This window comes from Pocillopora verrucosa, chromosome 2 (assembly GCF_036669915.1).
Source record: "Pocillopora verrucosa isolate sample1 chromosome 2, ASM3666991v2, whole genome shotgun sequence".
NCBI lineage: Eukaryota > Metazoa > Cnidaria > Anthozoa > Scleractinia > Pocilloporidae > Pocillopora > Pocillopora verrucosa.
Genome location: NC_089313.1, coordinates 4,903,593 through 4,931,215, shown reverse-complemented (window position 1 = coordinate 4,931,215; position 27,623 = coordinate 4,903,593). Strand labels below are relative to the sequence as shown.

The 27,623-nt window shown below is 37.9% G+C and overlaps 1 protein-coding gene across 1 annotated transcript; it reads right to left on the bottom strand.

The window, feature by feature from the left end:
- Positions 1-71: 71 nt before the first annotated feature.
- Positions 72-26,876, bottom strand: LOC131776027 (protein strawberry notch homolog 1). Its single transcript, XM_059092161.2, has 36 exons — positions 26,238-26,876; positions 25,928-25,982; positions 24,606-24,702; positions 23,480-23,522; positions 22,548-22,714; positions 22,074-22,112; positions 21,902-21,947; positions 20,812-20,850; positions 20,080-20,128; positions 18,502-18,666; positions 17,952-18,087; positions 17,094-17,199; positions 16,696-16,735; positions 15,307-15,420; positions 15,025-15,126; positions 13,912-13,992; positions 13,235-13,332; positions 12,841-13,001; positions 12,142-12,198; positions 11,168-11,347; positions 10,364-10,549; positions 9,488-9,705; positions 8,410-8,541; positions 8,080-8,145; positions 7,690-7,759; positions 7,457-7,569; positions 6,963-7,034; positions 6,479-6,578; positions 5,881-5,955; positions 5,333-5,479; positions 5,067-5,161; positions 4,642-4,734; positions 3,731-3,874; positions 3,202-3,278; positions 2,586-2,779; positions 72-1,895 (listed from the first exon to the last, which is right to left on the bottom strand). Exons 1-36 carry the CDS (start codon positions 26,792-26,794, stop codon positions 1,810-1,812), a joined length of 4,200 nt encoding a protein of 1,399 aa, XP_058948144.2. The 5' UTR covers positions 26,795-26,876; the 3' UTR covers positions 72-1,809.
- Positions 26,877-27,623: the final 747 nt, after the last annotated feature.

Here is a 27,623-nt window from a genome sequence, read left to right as displayed (position 1 = left end):
CGGGAGTGAATGGATTTAGCACATTTCAAATAGAACGAAAGTGCGACGGCATAAGAAACTACGTTCATGGAACAGAGCCGGCTTCTCGGTGTTTAATCAAGTACCGTAATCGGCGACGTGTTACTTACCTAACTTCAAATATTTTATTTTCTAATAAAAGGAAATAAACGTCAGTTAAGTAAAGAATATATTCACCTTGACTCGCTCTCTTCTAAAGAAACGAGCTAGTTGTAATTATGCCATCTTATGGCGTCACTAACCAAAAAAATGGTAGCAAATTCGACTGACAGAGTGCGTTACCGCGCTTTTTAATAACATGCGGACACTAGAGTTCATGTTGCAACCAATATTCAGCGTAAGGGGCATCGACGAACAGAGACGAGCAAAATAGATGGTGACCCTCCAATCACCACAAGAGAACTTGATATTGTCTTCACGAAAAACATTTTCAAAGATGAATCTTTCAACTCCACTGTTCGTATGCTATTGAAAAGCTAAGTGCGAAAAAAATCAACAGAACAAAGACAAACAAAATTACTAGCATCCGACAGGGGCATACTTTTTACCGTCTTTCAAGCGAGCTTAGGCGAGCGCGACGCGAGCGTGCGGATGGCGTGCGCGAAAAGATGCTCCTACATTTGCACGTGACTAATCCCTTGCGCTTTCCACGCGCCCGACTCGCACTCGCTTGAAAACCATAAAATGACGCCTGCTCTGCAGGCTAACAAAACAATTACGAGGGGAGAAACAGGAAGGACGCCCAAAATTCTGACCCTAATAGTACGAAAAGTGTAGACATGTATTGAAAATTTCGATTACGTATCTTTGGTCAAAATTCTGAGGAAGAGTGGCTTCTCTCGCATTCGTCACTCTTTCCATTACTACAGTAAAGGCCAGCATTACGTACCAGGCAAGACAAGGCCGAAAAATTAAACTAAAATCTGTCCACCAAACAACAAATATTGATGAACGCCCTTTTACGTGAAAGCGGATATGTAAATTTAACAAAAATCTTTCAGTGCGATTTGCACGACGAAACTAACCTACCAAATAATTTACAAATAAAGGAGACAGGATATGGAACGCCTAAATTGCCTCTGTCAAGAAGATTTCTTCGCAAGCTTAGTGTACTAGTTGAACAAGAAACACAGTCTTATCTAATTAATTCATTTTCTCAGAGAGCGCCTTTCGACTGAGTGTCGTTAAACCAAAACAAATTAATTATAACGAAGGTAAATACCACGAGGGACCAATTCAGAGTTCAAAGGAAATTCATTTCCGGTGCTGAGGCGTCGGAAACGAGAGTGAACTGAGTCGCCATGTTTCAGTCTTACATCTGATTGATCGAGGGAAAAGCGCAAGTTTTCTTGATGTACCAATTACGCAGCGAAAGTAAAATTAGTGAAGCCTCGAATTGCGTTCGGCACTCATTGAAAACTGCTCCATAGGTTTTAAATGACAAACACTGTTACCTAAAGAGCCCACAGATAGGCGTTTGCTTATCATGATTTTTAACGATTTCGCTTGTACGCACGTGCGGTTCAAAGTACCGCTTAAATAATTTAACGTATTTAATCTTATATTTATCTGTACACTTTTTACACCACAAATTTTGATTCCGTATGCCAAAATAGAAGCTTTTCTTCGCCTGTTCCAAGCGTACAGTTGGTACACAACGCCGCAATGAAAACCGGTGCCAAATAGTACCCAGTCCCTCCTCTTTTTGCTGGCTTCATTTTGCGTCTCTCTATCGGTTCAAGCGCATCGTTGTTTTCTTGACTGAACGCCGGGAACAGGTCATGTTTTTCTTTACATGATTAAAATTGGTTCTTGCTGAGTATCGGGAGTAAGCGCTCTAGTTAATGCAGGAACACAGTTACTTGGAATAAGGCAACCTACGAGAGAAAAAAACAAGTTCAATCCCCAAACCTTATCGAACAAAATTTGCAAAAGTAGCTATCGCGTTAACCTTTTAACTTAACCCTTTAACTCCCAGATCAAATTGGTAACCCTCCTTGCTGTCAACCATACAGTTCTAATAATGTTAGCTCAGAGAATTTAGTATTGGTTTAACTGATTATCCCCAAATTGATATTTTTCTTTATTCTCATTACTCATCTAGTTGATATTGTATTGATATTGTAAGGAGAAATTCTGTCTTGGTCACTCATGGGAGTTAAAGGGTGAAAGAAGTGATTGTGACTGACAGGCAACTTCTTAAATTTTCGATACATAAGCTTTCTTGGGATTGATATCTGGGTTTTTCGGAACTCGGCAGGGACAGTAACAATATTTGTTCAATTCAGGGAAAGAACTCTCGTTAATTTATCTGACGATAAATTCGGCATTAACATAACAGCATTCGAATTGAACAAAGAAGGTTGTTTGAACGTTTTAATTAGTCAACGTGAAATCTGAAGCCGATTGCATCCTCCATCCTGCAGATCACCAGGGTTAAAAAAATTCAAGAGTCAAATTGGACAGCCGCGGGGTTGTCAATTCCACTCAAAACCAGAATTTCATCAACAGCTTTCTCGTCGGCTAAACCACTAAAAGAAAGTGAAATTAGAGTCATTTAGACTTACCAACTATTCGAGATCCATCGCTCTTTCTGCAACGAACAATCTGTATTTTGGAGTTTGCACCAGACTGACCAGCTAAGACACTTTCCACTTTACTCCAAACGCTTAGCACCGAGCCGCTCAGGATGTGGAACGTACGATGTCGCCTGCCCACCTCACAGCTCAAACCAAGAGTCATTCGTTTACAGTTACCCTTCCTGCAAAAAAAATTAATAATAACAGCTATAATAATTTCTCTTTCGAGAGGAATCGACCTGAGGTGTTTAGTCAAGTACACAGCCACTCGATTTAATATTTTCATTACCAGCGTTCTCCACAATGAAATTTCCCTTTATAATGCCAATACATTATGGGATGGCTATTGTAACGTACAGTTCTGGTGACGTCTTGGCCAAATAAAGCAATAAGCATGTGTTATAAAGGGCCAATCGCATTCAAAAACCGTGTTAATTCACACTTCGAAGGTTGTAAAATGTATCTGGATCAATCATTTTGCTCTCTTTAATCATAACTATTCAGCCTCAATTTGCAGCGCTAGAGCCACTTTAGTTTAGCTCGCGCTTGGTCATTTAGAACATGGGCCCTTAGCAAGGATTCTTATAAGACTTTGTACACTCACCAGTAAGCGTGGTTGCACTGACTGAGGGCTGATTCGTACTGATCTACCCAACTACTCTGAGCCTCATGGTCTAATACCTTAAAAACAAAAACGGAAGGTTATTTACTTGTGGATGAATTATCATCGATAGTTTCAAGCAGAAATCACTTCTGATGTGGATCGCAAGGTTTCAACTGCATACTGCCGTTCTTCCCTTCTATTGCATGAAGACTGGTAGAAGGCAGTCAAACGTTGCGATTCACATTGAAAACGACTTTGTCGTGAGGCAAGCAATAAATACCTTTTAATAGGCGAGTTTGAGGTCCCTACTGAAAGTTACGGACCGAGTTTTTCCACCGAAGCGCACAGGCCATAAATCCGCGCGGAAAAAACGAGGTTCCGTAACTCATAGTAGGGGACCGAGGACACGTGGTCAGAAAAGCTTGAACAAATCACGGCTTATTCACTCGCATTTTCCCGCGCTTCACACCGCTAGCTGATGCTGATGACGTAACAAGATTTGAACAGAAGAGAACGCGTGACTGGTTACCTTTTTGTACTTTTTCTTGACGTCTTCCAGTGTGTCCTGTTTTGTTTGCAGGCCAGTATTAGGTCTGTACACATTGATCACATCCTTCTTTTTGCTTCGAGACTGACACATGACCAAGATAGCAGTTTTCTTGTGATTCCGCACCTGGTTCAAAATAATTATATATATTTTGCAAAGTTAGTTACCTTAGGTTACTTTCACTTTTATATTCCACCATGGTGTGTTCTTAATGGCCTTAATGGTGCACTTAGGTTTCAGCCAGGGACCACTTAAGTTTATTAAAACTTCGAATAAATATATTTTTTTCTACTGAGTGTCCAAAGAAATGCATCGGTTTTAATTCACAACGCTCTGTGATTGGTCTAAAAAACTCACGCCACCCTTACAGCCAATGATACAAAATTAAACCAGTAGTGCCTTAGTCACTTGCCTTTTCCCGCGCTTCAGGCAGTTTGCTTGTTTTTACTCTAACTGCTCTTCTGATTGTCCACCGGAATAAATTCCGGCTTAGATTTTACGAGGCTCAACTGAATTACGCTCTGTTACAATAATTTTTCTTTTCTAGTTTGACGAGGTTGCCGTTCCCCGTATCGAAATGGCATCCGTCTGGGCAAATATCAACTGCATTCTCAACTCAAAGTTTCTTGTATAGTTCTTTTTGCTGTTCATGCCCATGTAAATAGCTACAGCAGCATTTAGAGCAATTTTCAATTGAATTTCGAAACTATTACGAGATTACATTGGTTTTGCTTTATTTCGCCCACTCATTGGTTCAAAGACTCGCGCAACTCTCTCGGTCAATCAGATGTAAAACTAAAGCCAATTAGGACTTGGTTTCACGACACTCAATACAAAAGCGCTTTACTGTTAAAGTTAAAACTTCTTCGTTGACACGTTACCGACGAACTCACCTGGTTGGAAAGGTAATAACCATCCTCTGGGTGCGACTGAGACCGCCGTAATTCAAATGATTCTTCCCACGACATTCCCCGCTCTACGCTTATCTAAATATGCAAAGGAGAAGAAAAGTTATTGACTCATAACTTGGGCTAAAGAAAGCTTGTCTAGAGGAGCTCATCCCGGATTCTGTAACATGAAGCGACGTTTGCGCATGTGCGAACGTTGGAATGACCAGGTGGCGTGCTTTTAGGTTGACAGAAAAAATCTCACACGAGTTACAAACAACCACACAAGCCAGTCAGTTGCGATGTTTAAGCAACCCTTTTTTGGAAAGCTGAAAACAGAACCTTACATCAATAGGATACCCATACTGGACCGTCGCATCTTTCCAATTCGTGTTTAGAATAAAAGATGATTGTAGAAAGAGGCAGCTTACTGTGTGTAACTCTGTGGTAGCTGTGCCCATAGTTGAATTACCAGCAAATGTTTGAACACTCAAGTTAGTCACAGCTTCACCATGAGCACCAAGGTCTGAAAAAAAAAACGACCACATTATCAAAACTGCATTTCTAATTCACAAATAGATTCCATGTTGCTGTGAGTATATTCAACAACGGATCAAAGATGACATCAAAATGTGGCAAGAAGAAAAAAAGTTGATACTTTATGACGGATTTAAAAGATTCCAACGTTTTTGATTACCGAGAATTCCTTCATCCCACCGTCCACTTCTCTTGGCTTGTTGTACCACAACAGACAGTGTTTTCATGAAGTATGCGAACAAGTGGTTTTGAAGTTCAACTTCTACACCAAGGATTCGATTTAAAAACCGTGAGATGTTCGTGAAGTCTGATGAAAAAAAAAAAACGGAAATGAAGACAAAAACAAATTAATCAAGTAACCCTTAAACCCGTGAAAGTGACTGCCATTTAATTTTCCTTAAAAAAAATAACACCTCTGAATCAAACATCAGGGTCATCCAGAGAAGGACATGCATGCAAACTCAAGAAGCCCTTGATTGTTAGCCAAATTCTTCTTCTAAGTAATATAACATTTGTGAAAACAACTGAATGGAGAATTTGCATGTTGATGTTACCGTGTAAAGGTTTAATGGAGAGAGGTACAGAAATGGTTAAGTGCCCTAAACCATAACATTACTGACCAGACCAGGGCTCGTACCCAGACTTCTTGATCCGTAACTCTTTCTGTGCCTAATGTTTTCGAACAAAGCCTGAGAAAGAAAGTTTTACCTTTATCCAAAATGGTCACGTTATTCTTGTCATCTTTGACCACAAGGCCCACACCGATCAGAGCTGTACGTACATCTGTTGTAAAAAGAACCAAAGTAAACGTAGATGTTAAAATTTGTCATGATCGAGAAACAAGAAAAACATTTGCATCACCCTTGAAGATGATTAAAAACCCAGCCAGTTCCGAGCTTCAGTGACCTCGTTGGCACAGGGACAAAGACTACAATCCCTGGCGAAAGAGTCTTAAAATGAAAAAAACAAAACAAAACAAAAAAACAAACAAACAAAAACAAATCAAACAAAAAAACTCGCGCAGATAAAGGATACTTAATGTTCTGTGGTCCCATTTCCCCCATACCCCCACTCAACTTAAATTGTTGACTTTGACCTCCCTGGATGATCAGCTTCGCTGTTAACATTTCCTTAGGGGGAGGGGCTGGGGAATGAGGATCTTCATCAAATATAACGGTGTTTCGTCATAATTATAACGAAGTAAAAGGTAAGTGGCTTTGTGAGTTTTCGAAGGTGTTCCAAGGACTTGAAAAAAGGATGAAAGGATTTTCGAAACACGACTGAATATCGGTACATATAAACATACCTTGAAAAAACTCTCCTTTGTAGTCTTGTGGTGGTGGAATCGTTGGCGTACTCTGACCAGTGACAGCTTTTAAAACAGCTTCCAAAGCAGCCCTGCCATACTAGATATAAATACAAAAAGCTTACGTCAACTAATACTTAACAAGCCCATTTGTGACGCATTAGCGCCCCTTTTAATTGAGGGCCGTAAAACCAGAACCAAAGCGATAACAATGGTAAATCAAAGGAAAGGTAGATATCATAAGGGCCAGTAAGACAAGAGTAAAGACCTGCAAACTGCCTGAAGCGCGGGAAAATGAGAGTGATGGAGGCGCGATTGGATTAAGTCCAGCATGTGATTGGTTGAGAAGATGGCGTGAGATTTCCGGACCAATCACAATCCGTGGGGAAGTAAGACCAAAACAATGTTTACTAATAGAAAAAAATCGTGAGGGATTGATGAGCGGCTACTGAAAAAGGCATTAACAGAAAACATTAAAATTTACCTTGTTGTCAATATTGTATCTGCTTAAATCTTGTGATTCTGTAGCTCGTCGATCTCCGTGAGTAAGAGCTCCCTGAAACGCAATTTTTTTTTGCATGATATCAACCCTTTCATTCCCAAGAACTAGATCTAAATTCTCTGCACGATCTGCCACACATTTCTTAGAAATTCTTGCACTGAAAACTTCATATTCAATCAAACAATTGTGCCTTATTGATGTTTTTCTTTCCTCTCATCGCTTATCTGCTTGTCAAGGTAGTTACATGTATATTGTAAGAAATACTAGGAGAGAAACAGTTAAGTTAGCGCCCCCACCACCACAAAAAAAGGGAAAACGACTCTTAGGGAACTCATGCTAGCAAAAACATGGCCTCGCGTTTAAAATTAAATAAAAATTAAAGAAAAGAAGGTCTACAGTAGAGCTGAACTGGTAGTACTTAATCATGGCTATGAATATCATTCTGAAAGCTATCGAATTCACGTTGTGCAGCTTACCAAACTCTCTAGCCTCTTGGCTACAATGGAAGCAAAACGTCTCTCTCCAGCCAGTTCAGATATTAAAAACAGGTACTCTGGGGCGCTCACTTGATTGGACCGATGAGATCGACCTGCAGATCATTATTAATATTATTATTGTTATTATAACATTATTAATGACAACAATAATTTCATTCAGATCGAGTATTATTTCAGTTTCCGCTTTTAACAACAGTTGAACGATCCTTTACCAAACTGCTGAATTGCTTTGTCTGCACTCCACGGTAGTTCAAGAGTGATGTGAACGCGTCTTCGTTGATTCTGAAACATAGAACACATGGAAAGTCAATCAAAATCAATTTTTTCCGGCTAACATGCATTTATACTATCTTTTCCCTCAATCAGCAACTCGTTCTGTCAAGCGGAAATAATTAAACTGACACAAATGACTTTTTTCCCCTCTCGTCAATCGCCAGAAGGAAAGTTGACAATAAGCCATTAAGCAGAAAGAAGAATTCAAAATTGCTAATATTTCCAAACGAAAGATTTAAATGCGAATAATACACGTATCAACAGAGTGTACATAATGGTCCCCATTACACTGTTCAAATGTTAACTTAAGGCCGGATAGTTTTAAATACCTTGGCTCTCCTGTCTGCCTGTAGAGAAATGCCTGAGCTGGCAGCTTCTGAGATGATCGCGATGCTCTAAAAAATAGAAAAAAAACTTTAAGATGTAACATACTTGTGTAAACAGCAATTTTTTACCAACTGTTGGAAGTAGTCCGAGATTGCACTGGTTTTCCTTCACTACGCTTTATGATCAGGCTAATTAATATACAGAACTAAAACCAATCACGACCTGGTTCCTCGCCTCTTTCCTTCCCGCGCTTCAAGTCAAACTAAGTTTCTCAAAAGTTGACGGGAAACATTTTCCATCACCGACGTATATCACTAACTGTAACATCATACCTTCTGCCCATCCATGAATCTATTTTTCTCAACAACGTTAATAATCTCTAAAGGCACATCTTGTTTGCTTCTTGATTGGTAGCTTACGGTCCCATCTTCATTACTCACAACACGACCTTTTCTTCCCGTCATCTAAACACAATAAAACTGTGTCACACATCTCATTTACGTATAATTGATAATTGAACTGTATTTTGAGAAAGTATTTAGTTGTTGCGAAAGATTCGTCAAACTGTGATAAGAAAAAAAAGTGACACACAAGGCGCAGCCGAGAGAACCACTGATATTTTTACTACTTCTGTGACCGACCCACCTGAAATTGAATATATTTGTTTTAGAAATAAAGAAGCAAAAAAAAAATGTTTATGATGACGTCAGCTATGCGTGTATCCTCCAATAGATAATAGGTGGGGACCAATCAAAATGCGCGCATAATTCATAATTCATACTTACAGCTTACAGCTTCTCCTACACTAAATTGTAAAGGAAACATGGGTGTATATGGCGCATGCAAACAAAAAAACCAGTAAAACTCCTGGGCACAGTTGTTCGTAGGCTGATTAGTGCTAACCAAGGGTTAAATTTCGATCTCGATTTCTTTATCCCTTTGTTCAAAAGCCCTTCTTGGATAATTTTCTCTCTTCTTCGAAGGACATTCAATCATCAAATTGTAGATGAAAGGAATTGTATTGGATTGTCTTTCAAAGCTTTCACATCTAAAATCAGATTTCCCACTAACCCTGAGTTATCTTAACCCAGCTTTGAACAATGAAAAACCCGACCCTGGACTTAATTTACAATCTAAAGAGTTAACACTTTACACCCTAACATCAGTATGCATCTTCTCCATACTGTTTCCTATACATTTCCTAGGGTGCTGACAAGGAGAATTTGTTGATCAATCAAGGGAATATTTAGTTGGTGATCATTTCCTCTACTCTCATGACCTTACTGTGTGATGCAGGGGTTATACTGTTGGGAGAAATTAGATGCAAGTCACTCTCATGGGTTAGAGGGTTCATGAAAGGCCCTCAGCAAACAGGACACGTGGTCAGATGAGGCAACTCAATCTACTCACCTCTGCAACATTGTCTGGCCCACCCAGCTCATCTATAAGTTCATCTAAAGTGTTTGGAGGGAGACATTTGGACAGGACATCAAGCTTATCAAGTAACTCCCTTTTCATTGCTCTGCACATATCTGCAGCAGAGTTTGCCAGTGGTCCTGGGCTATTTGCTGCAGTTAAACTAGAAAAAGCTGGCGCACTCGCGGAATGATGTAAAGTCTTCAGTCCACCTGCAGATGAAGGCAAGTGTGTTATTACAAATTATAAAATAATTCAAATAGTTCGCGCACGCTGATTGGCCATAAAACCATTTTACACGAGCGTATGTAAGGGAGGTTAACATAGCCTGATGTAAACACGCGGGAGGTTGGGAGAACACAAGATAAGCGTAGGAAACCACGACGCGAAGCGGAGTGGTTTCCAGCTTATCTCGTGTTCTCCCAACCTCCCGTGTGTTTACATCAGGCTATGTAAACACGGAAACCATTTTACATTTCTTCATTGATCAACACATTCCTTATGTTAGTTATAGTTTGAGGTCTGAGAAGACAAGAGCAAAAAAAACCTGATTATCACATATGGATTTCGCATATGGCCTTGCCCATTATAAAGTTCTCTGTGGCCCAGTGGAAGAGCAACATCCAAATGATTGAGGCTCGAATCCTAATAGGGACTCAAGGCAGGTTGCTCGTTTTCATTTTGAGTTCTCGTTGGCTTACTCCTCGCGATATTTTGCGTCCTATGATTGGTTGTTATGATTACTTTGATATTGGCATTACGCCACTCGATTGAAAAGCATTCTATTTTCCTTTCTCTTCCAATTGGCCACTGCGATGACCGCTTTACAACATTTAGTTGAACTGCGCTTAAACAATAAAAGCTAATTACCAGCTGGGTTCCACGAATGCTGGCTCTCCAGCCCATTAGGCTGTTTTGTTCTCTGTCCAGGTGTGCTCCATGGGAGACCACCCACTTTAAGCCCGGCAGCTGCCAGAGCATTGTAACTTGAGTCAGGACTACCTGTCTGTGATTTGTTTTTCGAAGACTTCCGAGACTTTCGATGCAGCCATGGGTCTAAATATGAAAATAAGAGGTTAAGCAAGTTTATCTCATAGCACTGATAGCTTCACTATACAAACACAGGCTTCTTACAGCCACAGCAAGGCTTTTAACCTTCCATCATCTCTCTTTAACCCCTCACACCTTAACATCAGTATCTAAATTCTCCATACTCTTCTCGATACGTTTCCTTAGTGCTGATTAGGAGAATTTGTTTAACAATCAAAGCTTCTTAGGTTGCCGATCATTTCCTTTATTCTCATTATCGTAATAAATGATTCAGAAGTATTACTGTAAAGAGAAATTGGTTGCTGGTCACTCTTTGGGTTTTAAGATTATGTTTTTTTTTACAGGCCTCTGTTCACAGCTAATTCAAAGGTAAATGTTCATTGTGTACCGATATGAACCAGGAAAACTGAAACAAGCATAGCTTGTAAAAAAACAGCAATTGAAGTGTGAAATAAGAATTAAAACATCTCTCATTACCAATACCAATACAGTTTTGTTTCTCTCTATCACAGTCGCCAGCTGCAATCCTTTTCGGAACTCCCCCCAATACAGACCACCTCAGGATATGTTTGGCCGTTTCTCTTAGGCTCCAACCATTGACTCTATTGTAACAAAACACTGTACCTTCATCATCTGATCCTGACACACCAAACGGGTTAGAATCATCCTCCTCTTCCGCTGCTGAGCTGTTGCAAGACTCTGCTGCACCATCATTCTTGCCGTTGTTTTTATGAGCGTTGAACAATTCATTCTCACCATTGCTCTTCTGACTTTCGTCTGATTCACTATCAGAGCCACTACTCACTAAAGAGAAAAAAACAGCAACAAAAAAAATTAATCAAATTTACTTAAACGCGTGACATAACTGAGCAGAAGAGGTTTGTTGAGATAATGCACAAGTATCTATAACATTACAAAAGTAGAAAACAGCACATGATATAACTATGTGTATACCGTATTTCCTTGATTTAGCGCCCACGCTCTAATAAGCGCTCTCCCCCGAGTAAGCGCCCCCCCCCCTCCCTCACTTTCTTAAACAGTGGGGATACAAGGAAAACCTCTTTCTATTGCCACTGTATTTATTAATTTTTAAGCCAGTGGAATCAGCAACAAAATAAATGCAACAAAGCACCCTCCTTCCAATATGGGTTCCCTCTTCTTAGCTGAAATTTTAGATAAGCGTCCGGGTGCTTATTTGAGGAAATGCGGTATATACAAAACAAAAAAAAAAGTGCATGAATCATTTAAGTAAAAAGATGAAAAACAGGTGTTAGAGAGGGATAAGCTAAAGCAGAGCAGAGGTTTTCAGCAACACTAATCACATTCCCTGGCCAAGCTTAAGTTTCTAGGCTATGCTTTTTATACCAAAACTTCTTAGCCTAGGTGTGTCACGCCATCAAGGGTAGATGGACTGCTCAAAAGTCTGTGTGCAATACAACAGAGAGATCCCTAACTACAGCTTAAGTTGAGGGCAGCTGGTTGAATTAACTTCTTTAACACAGAGCCTTTAAGCACAGTGTTTAAAACTCAAATTGCACTGCCTGACAAAATGGCACATGTGAGATCAAACAAAAAAAAAACATGTTATTTAAACTTACAGTTCCAAATCCTCTCAAGAGCAGTTTTCATTTTCTTCGGTTTTGCTGGCTTGGAAACTACAAATTTGAGTGAAAGAAACACATCACTAATCACCAACTTTAAAGCAGATTCTTAATCATTAATGATATCCAAATTTGAGCTCTGGCAGAAATAACTGTGTTATTCTATGGGGCAAAACAGTGACAGAATTTCTCTCCTAAATACCAACCAGGCAAGTGACAATACATAAAGAAAAAATAATGTCAATAAGGGGATTACTAGTTGATCTACTACCAAATTCTGTGAACTAACATCATCAGAATTGTATAGCAGACAGTAAGGAGAATTACTAGGGAGATCTTGGGAGTGAAAGGGTTAACTCCAGTAGTGTCCCTTATAACCTGGGAGTGACAATGGCAACCTATAAATTGTCAGTAAAACCGGGGGGGGGGGGGGGCTAAAACTGTTTATCACCCCATCCAGGTGGATAAAAAGACTTCTGCTCATTTCATGCTATAAACACAGGGATAACTTCTGGCATTTAAGGCAGTCTCACATGCTCAAATTTCACAGTAAATAAACCTTACCAGCAGATTAAACTATGTTGTATGCAGGATTCTACAATTCATCACATCATTATGCAACATAATCCCCTACATTTGCAACTACATGAACAGAAAATCCAATCTGAAACAAAGAATTAATTATGAGTAACTAACCTTTCTGTTTCCTCTTTCGTGGGGTAAGTTGACCAGATGCTGGGGATGAAGACTGGTCATACAATTTGTCATTGGCATCATTGTCAATACCAAACAGATCAGCAAATTTTTTTCGGTCTGCTGCTGGGAAATGCTTTTCAATCAAGGCTTGTAACACACCTCTAAAAGACACAAATCATTTGAAAGATAAATTTGAGATAATTTCTAATTTACAAAGAATATACAACAGCCAAAATTATAAATAAAAAAAAAATCGAAAATAGGCTCATTTGGCAATTGAAGTTCAGACTTCGAACTCAATCATTAGGAAGTATGTTCATATATGCAAATACATTTTCAATGAAAAATTTAACAAAATTTTGTTATTTACAATCAAAGGAATCATGAAACTTACTTAGCAGTAGAAACAAAGTCATTTAGTTCCCCTCCAGACTCTTCAAGTTGCTCTAGTGTTCTAGCTTCCCCTGTTGACTGCAAACCTACAATGACACACTGCAAAAAGGGGAAAAAGTACACATGCTCTTAGACAGTTACATAGAACAGGGTTTGTACAACTTTTCAAAAAAAAAAATTTCAAGGTCTTTCCCCAGAATTTTCCTGGACTCAGACTGGTTTTTCCAGGATTCCAAATTTCCCCTAAAACCCTTTCATTCCCAAGATTTCAAGATCAATTCTCCTAACAGTCAACAAAATATTTCTTACAACATAAATTCTGAAAACTTAATTGCTAAATTCAAGCAGATTTTCAGAACTTCCCAGGACTTTCCAGACCTGGAAAATGTCAAATAAAATTCCAGGACTTTCCAGATTTTCCAGGACTCATATGAACCCTAACAGAACCCTTGTGAATGTTAGGAAGTTTTCAAATATTTAAAATCACATGTTGGGATACACAAACTTCACAAGAAGTTTATTATATATTTGATTATAAAGTAAAGAAGGAAGAGAACACAACACAGAGTATTTTTTGTGTCATAGGTGTAATAGAACAAAATAAACATTAACATGTGTGGTAATAGGGAAGGTTTGGAATTGTTACAGCAATACAAATTCTATTTATTGGAAACTTGCCTTTCCAGAATTGAGGGCGTCTCTGGAAATGCTAACAACATTCCGTACTTTGGATGCAATGCACAGGTATTTAAAAAATCTCTACAATTTAAGATAAGAAAACAGGGGAACTTAGTGATATTCATATTATATGATTACAATCAAAGAGGAACTAGCTGGTTCCCAAAGATAAACAAGTAAAATCAACAGTAACATGAAGACATTTTGAGTTCTGCTGCTTGACATTTTGTCAGATTTCCATGACAATTTTTTGTACTTATTCAAACTCCTAAAAGGAAAGAAGCAAGGCATGATTAAACAGACTTGCTCCACCAGAAAAAAGTATACAATATCCCATCAGGAGCTTGAACTTAACCCCCTCTTTTCAAAGACCACTGCAACAGCCATTACGCCAGCAGATCTTCAACCCAATTTTCAATATCCTTACTTTTCCCACATGAGTGAAGTAAACTTGGACAATGTGATTGATCCTTTAACTTCAAGATGTGATTCATGCGTAACTTTCCCCTCCAATATCCATACATTATTTGGCGAGCAGGTAATGAGAATACTCAAACTCATAAGGTGGGAGTTCTTTTCTTGATCAAACATAAAATTCTCAACACCAATTTCAGTGGAAAATGTGTAGCAGTTAAAGTGGAGAATTATCAATTAGATCTTGGGAGTTAAAGGGTTAAAGACATACACAAGTGAAAATGAAACTGGTTGCACTGCAAAGAAACAGAAAAAGTCTTCGCATTCAGGCAGGTGTTCTTTAAAATATTGATAATAATTATTATTACTCAATCTGAGAAATAAAACTTTCAATCTATCACTGACACAAACTAACAGTGTATGCTTTACAATCTCAGTGACCTACTTATAAATTGTATATCCCATATAAGTGAACAGGTTAAGTGAACAATGTCAGTACTTAACCTTTGAACCCCCAAGAGTGATCAACATTGAACTTCTCCTTATACTATCCCCAGGTCACGAGAATAAAGGATATGATCACCAGCTTAAAAGAGCTGTTAACTGATAAAGAGATTCTCCCATCAGTACCACAGGAAATGTACAGAGAACAGTATGGAGAATATGCATACTGAAGTCAGCATATAAAGGGTTAATTACCTGATGAGCAGACCAAAACTGACCCCATATGGTCTTCTTCATTCTACTGTCAGCTTCCATGAGATCTGCAGCTTTTTCAAACTTCTCTCTTGCTTCCCTCCACTATGAAAACCACAATTTATAATCAATAAAACAGGTTATTTTTGTTATGCTAGGTATTTTATCAAATATTAAAATGCAAAAGTTTCCAAAAAAATTTAAATAACACAGGCAGTGAACAGTTGCCTGTGTTATTTGAATGCAAAATATAACTGACAAGTTTGAATGCAAAACATAACTTACAAGTTTGACTGATGCATCATACATCTCAATGAAGTCTTTGGCAAGTGGTAATTCTTTTATGTCAAAGGTTACTCCTGCAAAGCTAAGTTGACGTGTCATGTACATGCCGCGAAGCTGAGAAAAAAAAATGAAGCAAAAAAAAACAATTAATTGACTGCCACTGAACCACCCATAAATGCTCTATTTCCTGGTTTCATAAAATTAATCAGTAAGCCTGCAGCTTTCAGCAAGCATACAGTGCTCTGATAAAGGAATCACACATGTGTGTACATTTATACAGAGGTACACATAGGTAAGTGTGGTGTATGATGTAAGAAGTGACGCTGTCATGCTTGTCAGTCTTGCATTCATGTAACACGTGTGTTGCTTGGGATTGTTGTATAACACAGCCAAGTTTACTTATATTGTCGGTAAATAAATATTTGTTGAGTTTTCTTCCCATCTCACTCATATTTTGGACACAGAATGATTTCACATGCTACAGTTAGGTACCCCCCATACATTGTTGTCGTGGGAAGACTGACAAACTGAAATTTATTTTCCATAATAATTATAATTCAAGGTACAAATAAGGATGCAAAACAGGTATTATATCAATTAATTTATTGCAAATCTTAGATCCCAGCACAGCATGGCTGTAAAAGAATGATGAACTGACCCATTCACCTCTCAAGACCTAAATACCAATTCCCCCTGAGCTGTGTAGGACTTCCTTGAATGTCAGGTAGTGCTTTATTAAGATAGCACTTATGTTCTAGTCTTTACTAAGCAAAGCATTCATATTGTGAGGAAAGGCTACCTGTTATCATCTCTAGGAGATAGGGTTGACATAGAAGATGATTTGAAGATCAAAGTTAAAGCCTCTAACTTCCATGAGTGACCAATAGAGAATTATTTCTCCTCACAATATTAACCCCTTAACTTCCAAGTTCCTCATTAGTATATTCTCCTTACTGACTTCCATACAGTTCTTGTGATGTTAGTCTGGAGAATTTGGTATTGGATCAACTTATGATCCCCTAACTGATATTTTTCTTTATTCTCATCACTTGTCTGCTTGATATTGTAGAGATATTGTAAGGAAAAATTCTGTCTTGGTCACTTGTGGGAGTGAAAGGGTTAACAATATCAAACTGACAGGAGATGGGAAAAAAAATATATCAAGTAAGGGATGTTTAGTGAATTCAAAACCAAATTCTCCAAACTTACATCATAAAAATTGTGTAGCAGACAGTAATTAGAGTTACTGATTAGTAAAAGGGTTACAGCTTCTGAGAAACTCTAAAAGTTGTTATGAAGAGGTTCATTCTCTCTGAGGTTAATTTTCATTTAATTGAAAATGTGTTATCACAATGACAAGTGACATTTACATAAAACTCCTCAAGTCACCTTCATTTCCATAGCTACAATTTCCATTGCACCAACTCCTCTGAAGAAAAATAAATGCAGTAATTACAACATGATACAGACCAGAATCAATTGCAAATTACTTCCTTTACCAATATTACCACTCACACTAAATTTATTGGGACTTAATCATGTACAATTAGGCTAAAAATCTGCATGTTCTTCTTGATTTCTTTCAACTTTGTGCATTTGGTTAATTTGTTGAAAGAAAAATCGTTGTTCACACTGACAACATTTGAAGACAGTCATGCCTAGTAAATCATTGTTGACGTCAATCAAATGGACAGCCATTTTTTAATATGTGGCTAGCAAAGGTGAGTGCTTCTCAATATTTTGACTTTTTTATAATTTAACCCCATCACAGCATAAAATGTACTAACCTTCGTTCCACAGCTTGAATGAAGTCATTAAATTCTCTGAAAGGTGTTCCTGGTCCCCATATTCCGAGCCGAGACATGTACGCCATGTTCTTGGGTTCAGAGGCACCTGAATGCATAAACAAGTATATTCAGAAACAAAGTACTTTAATTAACCCTTTTAAAAACTTCCGGAACTGGTTGACACATAACTTCTCCCATCAATATTCATTCATTATCCAACAAACTGGCAATTAGAAGAGTCAAACTTATCAGATTGAAGTTGTTATCTTGATCGAACACCAAATTCTCATTACTAATTTACAAGGAAATATGTAGCAGCTTAAAGGGAGAATTTTAAATCAGATCTTGAGAGGTAAAGGGCTAAACCTTGAATCATATCCACAATACTGCTTGCTTATAATATTTTAAGGCTTTCTACATGAGTTTTGGTATACACATGGCAAAAAAGGGGCAGGCACCATATTTGATGACCCAAGTTCTAGCTCAAAAACAGTCTCAAGACTATCCTGAGGACATGGAAAACTCTTTTTGAAAGTTGCAAGACCCTTCATTATGGCTGACCATCATGGCTCAGCCTTCCCAGCAGAGGAGGTAAGTCAACTGAATAGAGTCATAGACCCATGGCTGACAGACTGCACAAAAAGAGAGAGCTGCTTGCTTCCTTACCCAATGACCCAGCTGCCAAAAGTGCTCAGTCTGTTGCAGACAGATCCACACTCAGATTAAAGTAATCAGCCCCCATGGAGTTTCATCGAACTGACCAATGATGCAATAGTCGTCATAGTTACCATTATACCAACATGACAATCCTGGCTATAAATCCTTATAACTTGTTACAAACTGTACATATTAACATACCTGTTGCACTACAGTAGATAACCCTGGCCTTAGGAAGTTTGCTCTGCAGTCCCAAGACAGCTAATCCAGTTTTGGTTGGCTTTGAGGAGCCAGTTGGTACCAAGTTTTTGGCCTTGTGGCACTCATCTAACACGATCTGCCACAAGACTTAAGGAATCTAGCAGTTTGTGAGACGTAACACCCTTTGTTTCAAACTCTTTAAAAGTAAGAAAACTGGAATACTGTACTGAGAGAGTATTATTCTGAGGCCTTGATGACAACATAATTGCTGTACCCTCTCAATATAGAAAATTCTGAAGGCTACAATACTCCCAGTAAAAGCATCCCTGTTTACCAAGCATTATATAACAGGACTGATATAAAACATTGCAAATAATAAAGTTGATTGCATTCAGACTTTGCACTGATGAAGGGCAGGATCTCAAACACATGGAAACACATTTTTTTCTCGAAAAATGAACACCTTTCTTCTAGTAACTTAGTGCCTCACAGCTCATAGGATTCGCTCTTTCATCATTTCACAATGAAAATGGCTTGTTGTAAAGGATACCACCCCATCAAAGTCTGAGCCACACCACTGCAGTAACTGGCCCATCCTTGTATTGTACTTGCCAGAACCTTGACTTTCTCCAATCAGAGACGAGTATGTGGAGAATATTACTCCCTTTTTAAAACTGCCATTCCTTTTGGATGAAATTTTGGCATCATATTTGAACTGCAATAATGGGAAATAATGTAAAAATTAAAGATGACCAAGATGCATTCATATCACATTCAGAGCACATTCAGAGCACATTCATAGCACATTCTCTATATTAATATACTATAATGTGCTTTAAAACACTTAAAAGGGAAATTTGGACTGGCTACATTGAGCAGTGTACAATTTTATAAAGAAATTTTTCAGGTGCTCCCAATTTTGGAATTTTTGGAAACAAGGCCAGACCACAATAAGGTCCCTTAACTAGCACAGAGAAGATGTAGGAGACGGAACCTAAAGTTTATGATCTTTATCTGAGTAAACTAGGGTATCTAACCATTTGCAGATTTCATAGCAAAGGCAGCACATTCTCCTCAGTTATTTTAACCCTTAAAACCCTAAGACTGACTAGTATCTAATATCTCCCTACAATATACCCCTGAATCACACATTAGGGTCATGAGAATGAAGGAAATGATTACTAACAAAAGAAGCTTTTGATCAGTAAATAAAATCTCCTTGTCAGCACCTTAGGATATGTATAAAGAACAGTATGGAGAATCTACAGAATGGCATTAGAGTGTAAAGGGTTAAGACCCTGAGTAATAGTCTGGTATGGAACTCTAACCCTTGACCTCTTGCACAGCAGTCCGGTGCTCTACAACCTCAGCTAACCAGGTGGCAGCAGATCTCACAACAGTCACTTCAATTTGGGAAACAATATAAGGACATTGAGTAATTGGAGCAATGGTCAACAGGTTTGAACTAATGACCAGCTGGTCACCAAAGACATGAAGAATTGAGGGTAGGTAACCAGTATTTCCAGACTCGTTAAGGCCTATTTACACGGTACGACTTTGTCGCATGCGACAAGCTTACGACAGGCCTACGACACGAATTATATCGTGTAAATCAAACCTACCACTCGCTTACGACTGTCGTGCACGTCACGAAAAATGTCGTAGGATTTTAAAACATGTTTTAAAACGCTGCGACAATCGTAGCCGAAATTGATAGAAAATGACGTATTTTGTGACAAATTTCTACTGAGTAGGGGAGGAAGGTGAAATTTTCTTGCGTCAAAATGGCGGAGGAAGTCGCCTCCGGAAAATCTAAGACTGCTTCCAAAGCGAAAAAATACATTCTCAGATGAGGAAACAGAGAATATGATATCACTGTGGAGCGAGGAAGAGGTTATTTTCCTTCTCTTGCAAATTATTGAAACAATGACCGCGGCCGAAACGAGTGGAATTGCACGCGATTTTGGCATGTCGTAGGTGAAAATGTCGTGCGCGTGTAAATTGTCCTAAGTCATGTCGTAGGCCTGTCGTAAGCTTGTCGCATGCGACAAAGTCGTACTGTGTAAATAGGCCTTTAACAGCACTTGACTAACCTAGTGTCATAAAAGTACACAAGTTGTGACATTACCTTGTTAAGAGGATGTACATTGATGTGACATCCAAGGTCTTTCAGATCCCTGCAAGGGAAGTTAAAGCCAAATTAACGCAAGTCTTCAAAGGGATAATAATACCTGATGAAATAACTAATTTACGAGGAAATGCTTTGCAACTACATGTAAGAATTAACAATCAGACCTATGAGTTGAAAGGTTAATAAACCACTGGCTTTCTGTCCATAATTATTCATAAAATATCAATCAAAAACCATCAACTTAATATATAACTTGGTAAGAAATCGTTTTAGAAAAGGAATCTTATACTTGATCTTATATCTATTGGGGCTTTAAATCTAGAACTAAAATGAATATGTCAAGACAGCGTACTTTTGAAAATAGACACCATGCAAGATGTCTTTCCTTCAAAATTTTTGCAGTTTCTCCAGTATATATAAATTATTATGGAGCAATTTTAATTTTTATCATATAGTCTTGTCAGTCACATATTATATGTTTGGTCTGTGTAAACTAATTGGTCATGGCTAAACTGTTAATCAGTTTATACAACCTTGCTAATAATACTCTACTGATGATCACTTCTGCTCAGGTTGTCAAAACGTCAGTCACCACCACTTACGCAGTTCCCTCAGGACTTCCTTCACCCAGACAATCACACTACATGATCAAATGTTACCACTGTGTTCAAACCATGGACTGAATTGTAATTTTACCAATTATAACAACCATTTCAACTGGAATCTTACCTTACAGCATCGTATCTCAAATCATTTGATACACTTAACCTGTTGAGAAGAGACAGATTGGAGACCTTTACACACCAATTTTTTTTTAACCAAAATCACTTCAAAACCTAGCATTCACATGAGTGAAAATACTGACAAAATTTATACCACAAATATTTATTTGATAAAGTACCTAAGGTGCTGGTAAATTGATGGACCTTAAGAATGGGAACCTATTTGAGGTGGGTGCTTATTCAGAGAGAGGGCTTGTTAAATTTTCAACATTTTTGGCAAGCAGTAAGTGGATTTTGAAAAAAGGAACAATAACTTATGAAAAAATGTTACAGCGTACTATTAACAGAAAATTTAGAGCTGGTAGGCCAGGAAAGAAATATTGATCAATGAAGAAATGTAAAATGGTTTCCGTGTTTACATAGCCTGATGTAAACATGCGTGAGGTTGGGAGAACACGAGATAAGCGTAGGAAACTATGACGCAAAGCGAAGTGGTTTCCAGCTTATCGAGTGTTCTCCCAACCTCCCACATGTTTACATCAGGCTATGTAAACACGGAAACCATTTTATATTTCTTTTATAAAATAACTAATGAAAGAGGAATGAAAACTGTGTTTACATGCGCTCATGTAAAATGGTTTTATGGCTAATCAGAGCGTGCGTACTATTTGAATTATTTTATAATAATGCTCTTGCATGCTTTAGTGAGAACTTCTTGGAGGTTGGATCATTTCTACCAGTGCTCAATTTCCCTCAGTTATAAGAACAACTAACTAATTAATTGCTCTGTTGCATTTAAGCAATTATTACAACTAGCATATTTTATACTTGGAAGTTATTTTTTTAAACAACTAGAAGTTGTCATGAAATGCAGTCCCTTTTTACTTAATCTCAGGTAGATTTGTATTTATTACTGGTGAATTTGACAAAATGAAACTAATAAATATTGTAACATCACACTCAACAATTGAACAAGTCCCAGACAAAATTATACAAATGTAAAGCATTTTGGATGGACAACAGGCTCTCTGAGTATTTTCTAAATAATTTCAATACAATAAAACACTATTATAAGAGACAATATTCATTGTGCATACCAAATGGCCCTCTTCCTTCCGAGCAAATAGTTTTCATAAATGACTCCTATAATTCAACAAAGCATATTAGCAAAAATTCTTGATAGTCAGCAAACTTAAAGTTATATAGTTAGAACTGATAAAGTTAAAGTTTTACCAGCTCTCTTAAACAAAAGGTCAACAAAAGAGGTACCTGCTACTGTTCTTCCCTTTCCAACACCTGCACCATCACCTGAAAAGTTAATTTACTTAATAAAATTACAATGAAAGAGTTAGAATACTGAAGAGATTTCCTTGGGGAATTCACCAATTTAACAACCTGTATCTGGTGATCATGCACATGTAGCAAGCTGTAACATATTGACAAATACATTTGAATGGTCTAATAAAAAGTGAAATGAATTGTTTTTTTCAATACTATAATTATAATGCTTTACCATTTCATTTAACAAAATTTATCTCTGGAGGTCCAGTATAAGCTGCAAGAAGTCACAAGAATATTCAAAAGTGATTTTATCTGAGGACTCTTTTTTTCTGATGACCCATTTTCATCTTTTGTTTACACTATGCTAAGTTTTCAAGAACATGGAACTGTCTTGTGAGTTCAAGAGTCATTTACTATTTAGTGAGTGTTTTAATCAAAAGCACTGAAAGACAAATTGGTTACCTATTAGAAAGCCAGCTCTTGTCCCATCTGCCAAGAATGTCTCATGTTGCTGGCAAGCATACACAACAGCCTCCAGTTGTAGTGCAGATAAGTAACAGTTGTCAATTACTTCGTTGGGGAACATCAAACGATACCAAATATCGGGAGGCGTCACACTTGACAATGAACTGTAGTGCACAAGGAAATCATTAATTAACTAGCAGAACACAATGGGTAGAGAATGTAATAGATTTATCATCTCAACTTAGTTGGTGGGTGAATGGAATTGTGCTTTGTGTAAAAAAAGTGGTGTGTTGTTCCACAACAAGCCCCTCTGGAGGGGTTCCAGGAACATGCTCCCCTGAAAAAAAAAATTTGAAATTTGAAACTCTCTGAGTTGTGACTTCCAGTATTCTGGGACACATTTGAGTAACTTTTTTAAGCCAAACATTGATGACGAAATCATTGCTGTCTTTGATCATAATTCACAAAGATGTAGGTACAAAATGCTCTGACTCCTTCCTTCTAATGACAACCCTGGGTAGAAAACATTAAATTGTGTGTTTCAAGGAAATGAAAATTTCATTTGACCAATGATCATGAAAATTAATACAGCATGTAACCAACATAATCAACTTTGACCCATTGCTGGTTGAGGGGAACTGGGGAGGGTAGATTTACTGTAATGTGTCTGCATATTTGCCACTGTTACTTAGAACTGGAGAAAACCATGAACACCATCATATTAACAAAATGTTATTGTGTTCCAAGGAAAAAGCCAGTCAGCCCTTACACAAATAAACCTCAAGTTCGCTTGTGTATAACAAGCTTATTGCGCATAGCTTTTACTCAACTGAATTTTTAATATTAAACAAAAATTTTCATGGTTTTCATTGTCTGCCTATTACACGGTTGCTGATGTATATCTACATGAAGCAGCATAGATCATTCACCTTGTTTCCACTACTGGATCAGGGTGGCGACGTCCTAGGCGCACTGAAACAGACAGCAGTACTTGGTAAGTTTAATCCTTTAATTCCCATGAGTGACCAAGACAGAATTTCCCCCTATTATATGCATACAATATCAAGCAGACAAGTGATGAGAATAGAGAAAAATATCAATTAGGGGATCATTAGCTGATCCAATACCAAATTCTCCAAACTAACATTATAAAAACTGTTTAGCAGACAGTAAGGAGAATAACTCATGTGATCTTGGGATTAGGATTAATTTGATAATCTAAAGAATTGATTCATTTCTAAAGTCAGTGAAATAGTAGTTAGTTGGTGGACAGGAATCCCAATTTATGATCTTATTAGTAATCATCCTTACAGTCTGCTATACAATTCTTATAATGTTAGTTTGGAATATTTGGTATTGGATCAATAACAATTCCCTAATTGATATTTTTCTTTATTCTCATCACTAGTCTGCTTCAGTTAGCATTACTAATGTAAGGAGAAATTCTGTCTTGTCTGATGCTACATCAAGTTGTGTTCTTTAGCAAGACACTCCACCCTTTCAGTCTCTCTCTCTCAACCCATAGGTATAGAAGAACATCAGTTAACCCTTTAATTCCCAAGATCTAATTGTTAATTCTCCCCTCTAGCTGCTGCAGATTTTCTTTTAAATAACTTTCAAGAATTTGGCGTCAGATAAAGATAGCAACTTCCATCTGATAAGTTTGAGTATTCTCATTACCTGTTCGCTGGATAGTGTACGATATCATAGAGAGAAGTTGCATGTTAATCACTTTTGGGGTTAAAGGGTTAACTGTTTTGAAAATCTGATTATCCCCCTAACTTCCAATAACTGAATCTATATTCTCCCTTCTCGTTACTACATCATTCCCTGAAAATTAGGTACGAGAATTTGGTATTAGATCAAAATAACATATTGTTTTGAATAAGCTTGTGTATTCTCATCAGCTGTTTGCTGGATTATATATGCGTATTACAGGTAGAAGTTACATGTTAATCACTTTTGGGAGTTGAATGCTTAAAGTTCATATAAATCATCAGAAGAGAAATTTAGAATTGTTCTTTCCTGAATTAGCCTTGAAGTTAAATTACTCACATTTACTAGGAACATATTCCGCATAAGTATCTGTTTGTCCTAGTTCTTCTTCTTCATCCTCTTCATCTTCATTTTCGTCACTAACAGTATCATTGTCCTGAAAAACGTTAGTATCATATTTAATGAAGATGATTAAAAATGATTCCCCCAATGTACCATTTCAGATTATCTTGTCTCAGTTAAAGGAGTTTATTAAAAACTCCCAGATCCTGAGAGCTCCAAACTAGCTCAAACAAACTCCATTCCTACCAACAGCACAGCTCCACTTTCTGCATATAAACATTCACACAACCCACAATTCCTCCATTTGCATTGATAAAGGGCTATTGCTTGAAACATCATGCTTGTAACTCTTTACAGTGGCCAATTTACGTTATCAACTCAGTTGATAGTACAAAATTACTTTAGAATTCTTTGCAACAGTTTCTGGAGTTGAGTTGTGAAGGCATACTACTAAGTTTAATACTTTACTCTCTAAAATCACTGTTCTCTAAACATTTCTTGTGGTTCTAACAGAGAGAATTGGTTTTACAATTAAGAGCTTCTTTAGTTTGTGATCATTTCCCTTATTCTCATGACCTAATTGTGTGATTCAGGGGAGATATTGTGAGGAGATAATATATGTTAGTCATTCTTAGGGGGTAAAAGGGTTGTAACATGTTTGCATGTTTTTCTGTAAGGTCCTTGTTGTTGTCATACTTTTGTTTGTTGATCTTGTTACTGCTGTTTTCAGTTAAATGTCCTTGTACAGTACAGGAGAGTTCAGTCTTTGATTCTCATTATGCACCCAAGTAAAGTGTTTGTTCTTGCTACTTATCAGCTGTAACAGGGCAGTCTGATACAGGGTTGAAAGTTGGTTGTTACAAGACTGTTTAACTTTTTCACTCTCACTGGTAATCAACAAGCAATTTCTCCTTTAAATAATAATTCACTGTCAAGCCAAAAGGCATCAAGAAGGAAGAGAAGTATCAAGTAGAGCATCTTGTTTGATTGATCATAAATTCCCAGAGCTAAATTTATACGAAAGTTATATAGTAAATAGTAAGGAGAGCTGAGTTCCTGAGAGTGAAAGGCTTGCCACAAAGCTGTAATGACGCAACTTGAACTTGAATTGTTACGTTGTAGAAACATAGAGGTGTAATGTACCATCTTGTATCAACTTGGCTGTACCAGGCTTGTTAAAACAATTATTTCGTAACTCTGTTACATGAACTGCTCAAAGTGCACAAATTATTCTGCTGAGTTAAGCACTGTTGGTGATCAGAAAAGTCGTAAGTCAAATAGGCAATGATATATAAATACAGCAGAAAAAAAAGGCTTACCTCTCCCACGTGATTCAAACTAACATCATGGTTTGACCACAGTCGTGAAACATCTCTAGAAAATAAAAATAATCCTGTTCATCTCTGATACTTTCTCGAGAGAAGCCACACAAATGAAACCGGAAATGTTAACAGTCAAGCGACGAGCGACGACGTAACGATGAACAAGTCGTAGATGAAACTAATAATACAAACTGCAAATCGTTTGAGGAAAGCTAACTGACTTGCTCATTGGGATAATCACGGACAAGAAAATGACTTTGTTTATCGGCAACTTAGACAATATTGAAATAAAAACATGTAGACTCACTTCTTGGTGAGTTCCTTCTTCGCAGCGTCGGAAATATTGCTCACAGAGTTACTGCTCACAGAGTTATTGCTTCCACTGTTTAACAAATCTAGTAAAATCGGAGATGTCGAACTCTGCAACCTTGGAACGTTTGAGTTAATGGAAGGTTTAGAAACAGACTGCGGAGTTTGACATCTGGGCGGAAGTTGTCGAGGAGTTGGAAAAACTGTTCCACTTGAAGCCACGTTTGGAAAAGTTGGCTGTGGTCCCAAGAAAGTTTGTTGGACTTGAGAAACTTGAACATTTCTTTGGGTATTTACATTATTGGAAGTTACCCTGCTGTTATTTGAACTTGTTAATGTCGGGTAAGGCGCCTCTGGAATAAAATCTCCGTTTAAATTGAAATTATCGAGGAAATCGAAATCGTCTGGTCTGACATCCCCAAAATCAAACAGGCTCTGGGGCAGAAAACTACCCGGTGGATTTCCAAGCAAATCATCTAGATTAAGACCACTCTGCCCCAAGGCTTCTGACAGGAGATCTGTTCCAAAGAGGTCTTGGTCATTCTCTCCACTCATTTTATGCACAAGTCAGCGAAAAACGCTGGAGAGAAACGGAAACTCTCTTCAGCAATCACTATTCCACCATTTTCCGGCATGAATTCACATCAACACATGCGCATTCAGAAGTAATGGTACCCAGAGCTCCTCGACCACCCTCTTGACTACAAATATAGCTGAAGATTGCTTGTTTCCTGCTATTTTCACGGAAGGAAAACAGAAATTTTGTTAAACAATAGGACGATATTTTCATTCCGAGCAAAGAGTTCAGTTAATTATACACCTCTGGTTGAGGTGATCCACCTTTCTGAACTAATCGAGGAAAGTTCGAGACCTTTCTCCTCTCATTTAGTCTAACAACGCTAAGTTAAGAAGATAAATTTTTGACCGTACAATTCGTGGAAATTATTGATTAGCACCCCTAGCATACTTCGTCAACTGTTCCTCTCTCTCCTTCCCGGGACGGGATGATCAAATACTCCACTCGTTAATTGCGCCTAGCACAGGCCAAGGAAAATGAGGGGAAAGAAAGAAATTCCTGGTTTAAGCCGAGGTATATGTTAATTAATACCACTAGAGATACTTCTAGATATGGTACAGAAATATTTTTTCTGAGACGTCTACAAGAAAACGCTGAAATGGCGTAAAGCCAGGATATAAGTTCTGTCAAAGATAAAAATATGAAAAATAACAAGGGCATACGGTTGAACTCCGTCAACTCGAACCCTCGGTAACTAGAATTTCCCGCTAACTGTGAGCAAAACTGAATTCCCTCGGATTGGTCCCATGTATTTACCGTTACCTTAACCCCTTTCACTCGAAACTCCGATAGCTCGAAACCCCGCTG

What these genes read in the sequence shown, in the direction of transcription:
- LOC131776027 (XM_059092161.2), bottom strand. Translation starts at nt 26,794, where the DNA reads ATGAGTGGAGAGAATGACCAAGACCTCTTTGGAACAGATCTCCTGTCA. An exon ending in AAGAGCTGGCTTTCTAATAG is followed by an intron (nt 22,113 to 22,547) that starts GTAACCAATTTG and finishes TTAACTTTTCAG; the next exon opens with GTGATGGTGCAGGTGTTGGA. An exon ending in GTTATTACCTTTCCAACCAG is followed by an intron (nt 3,875 to 4,641) that starts GTGAGTTCGTCG and finishes ATTTTGAACCAG; the next exon opens with GTGCGGAATCACAAGAAAAC.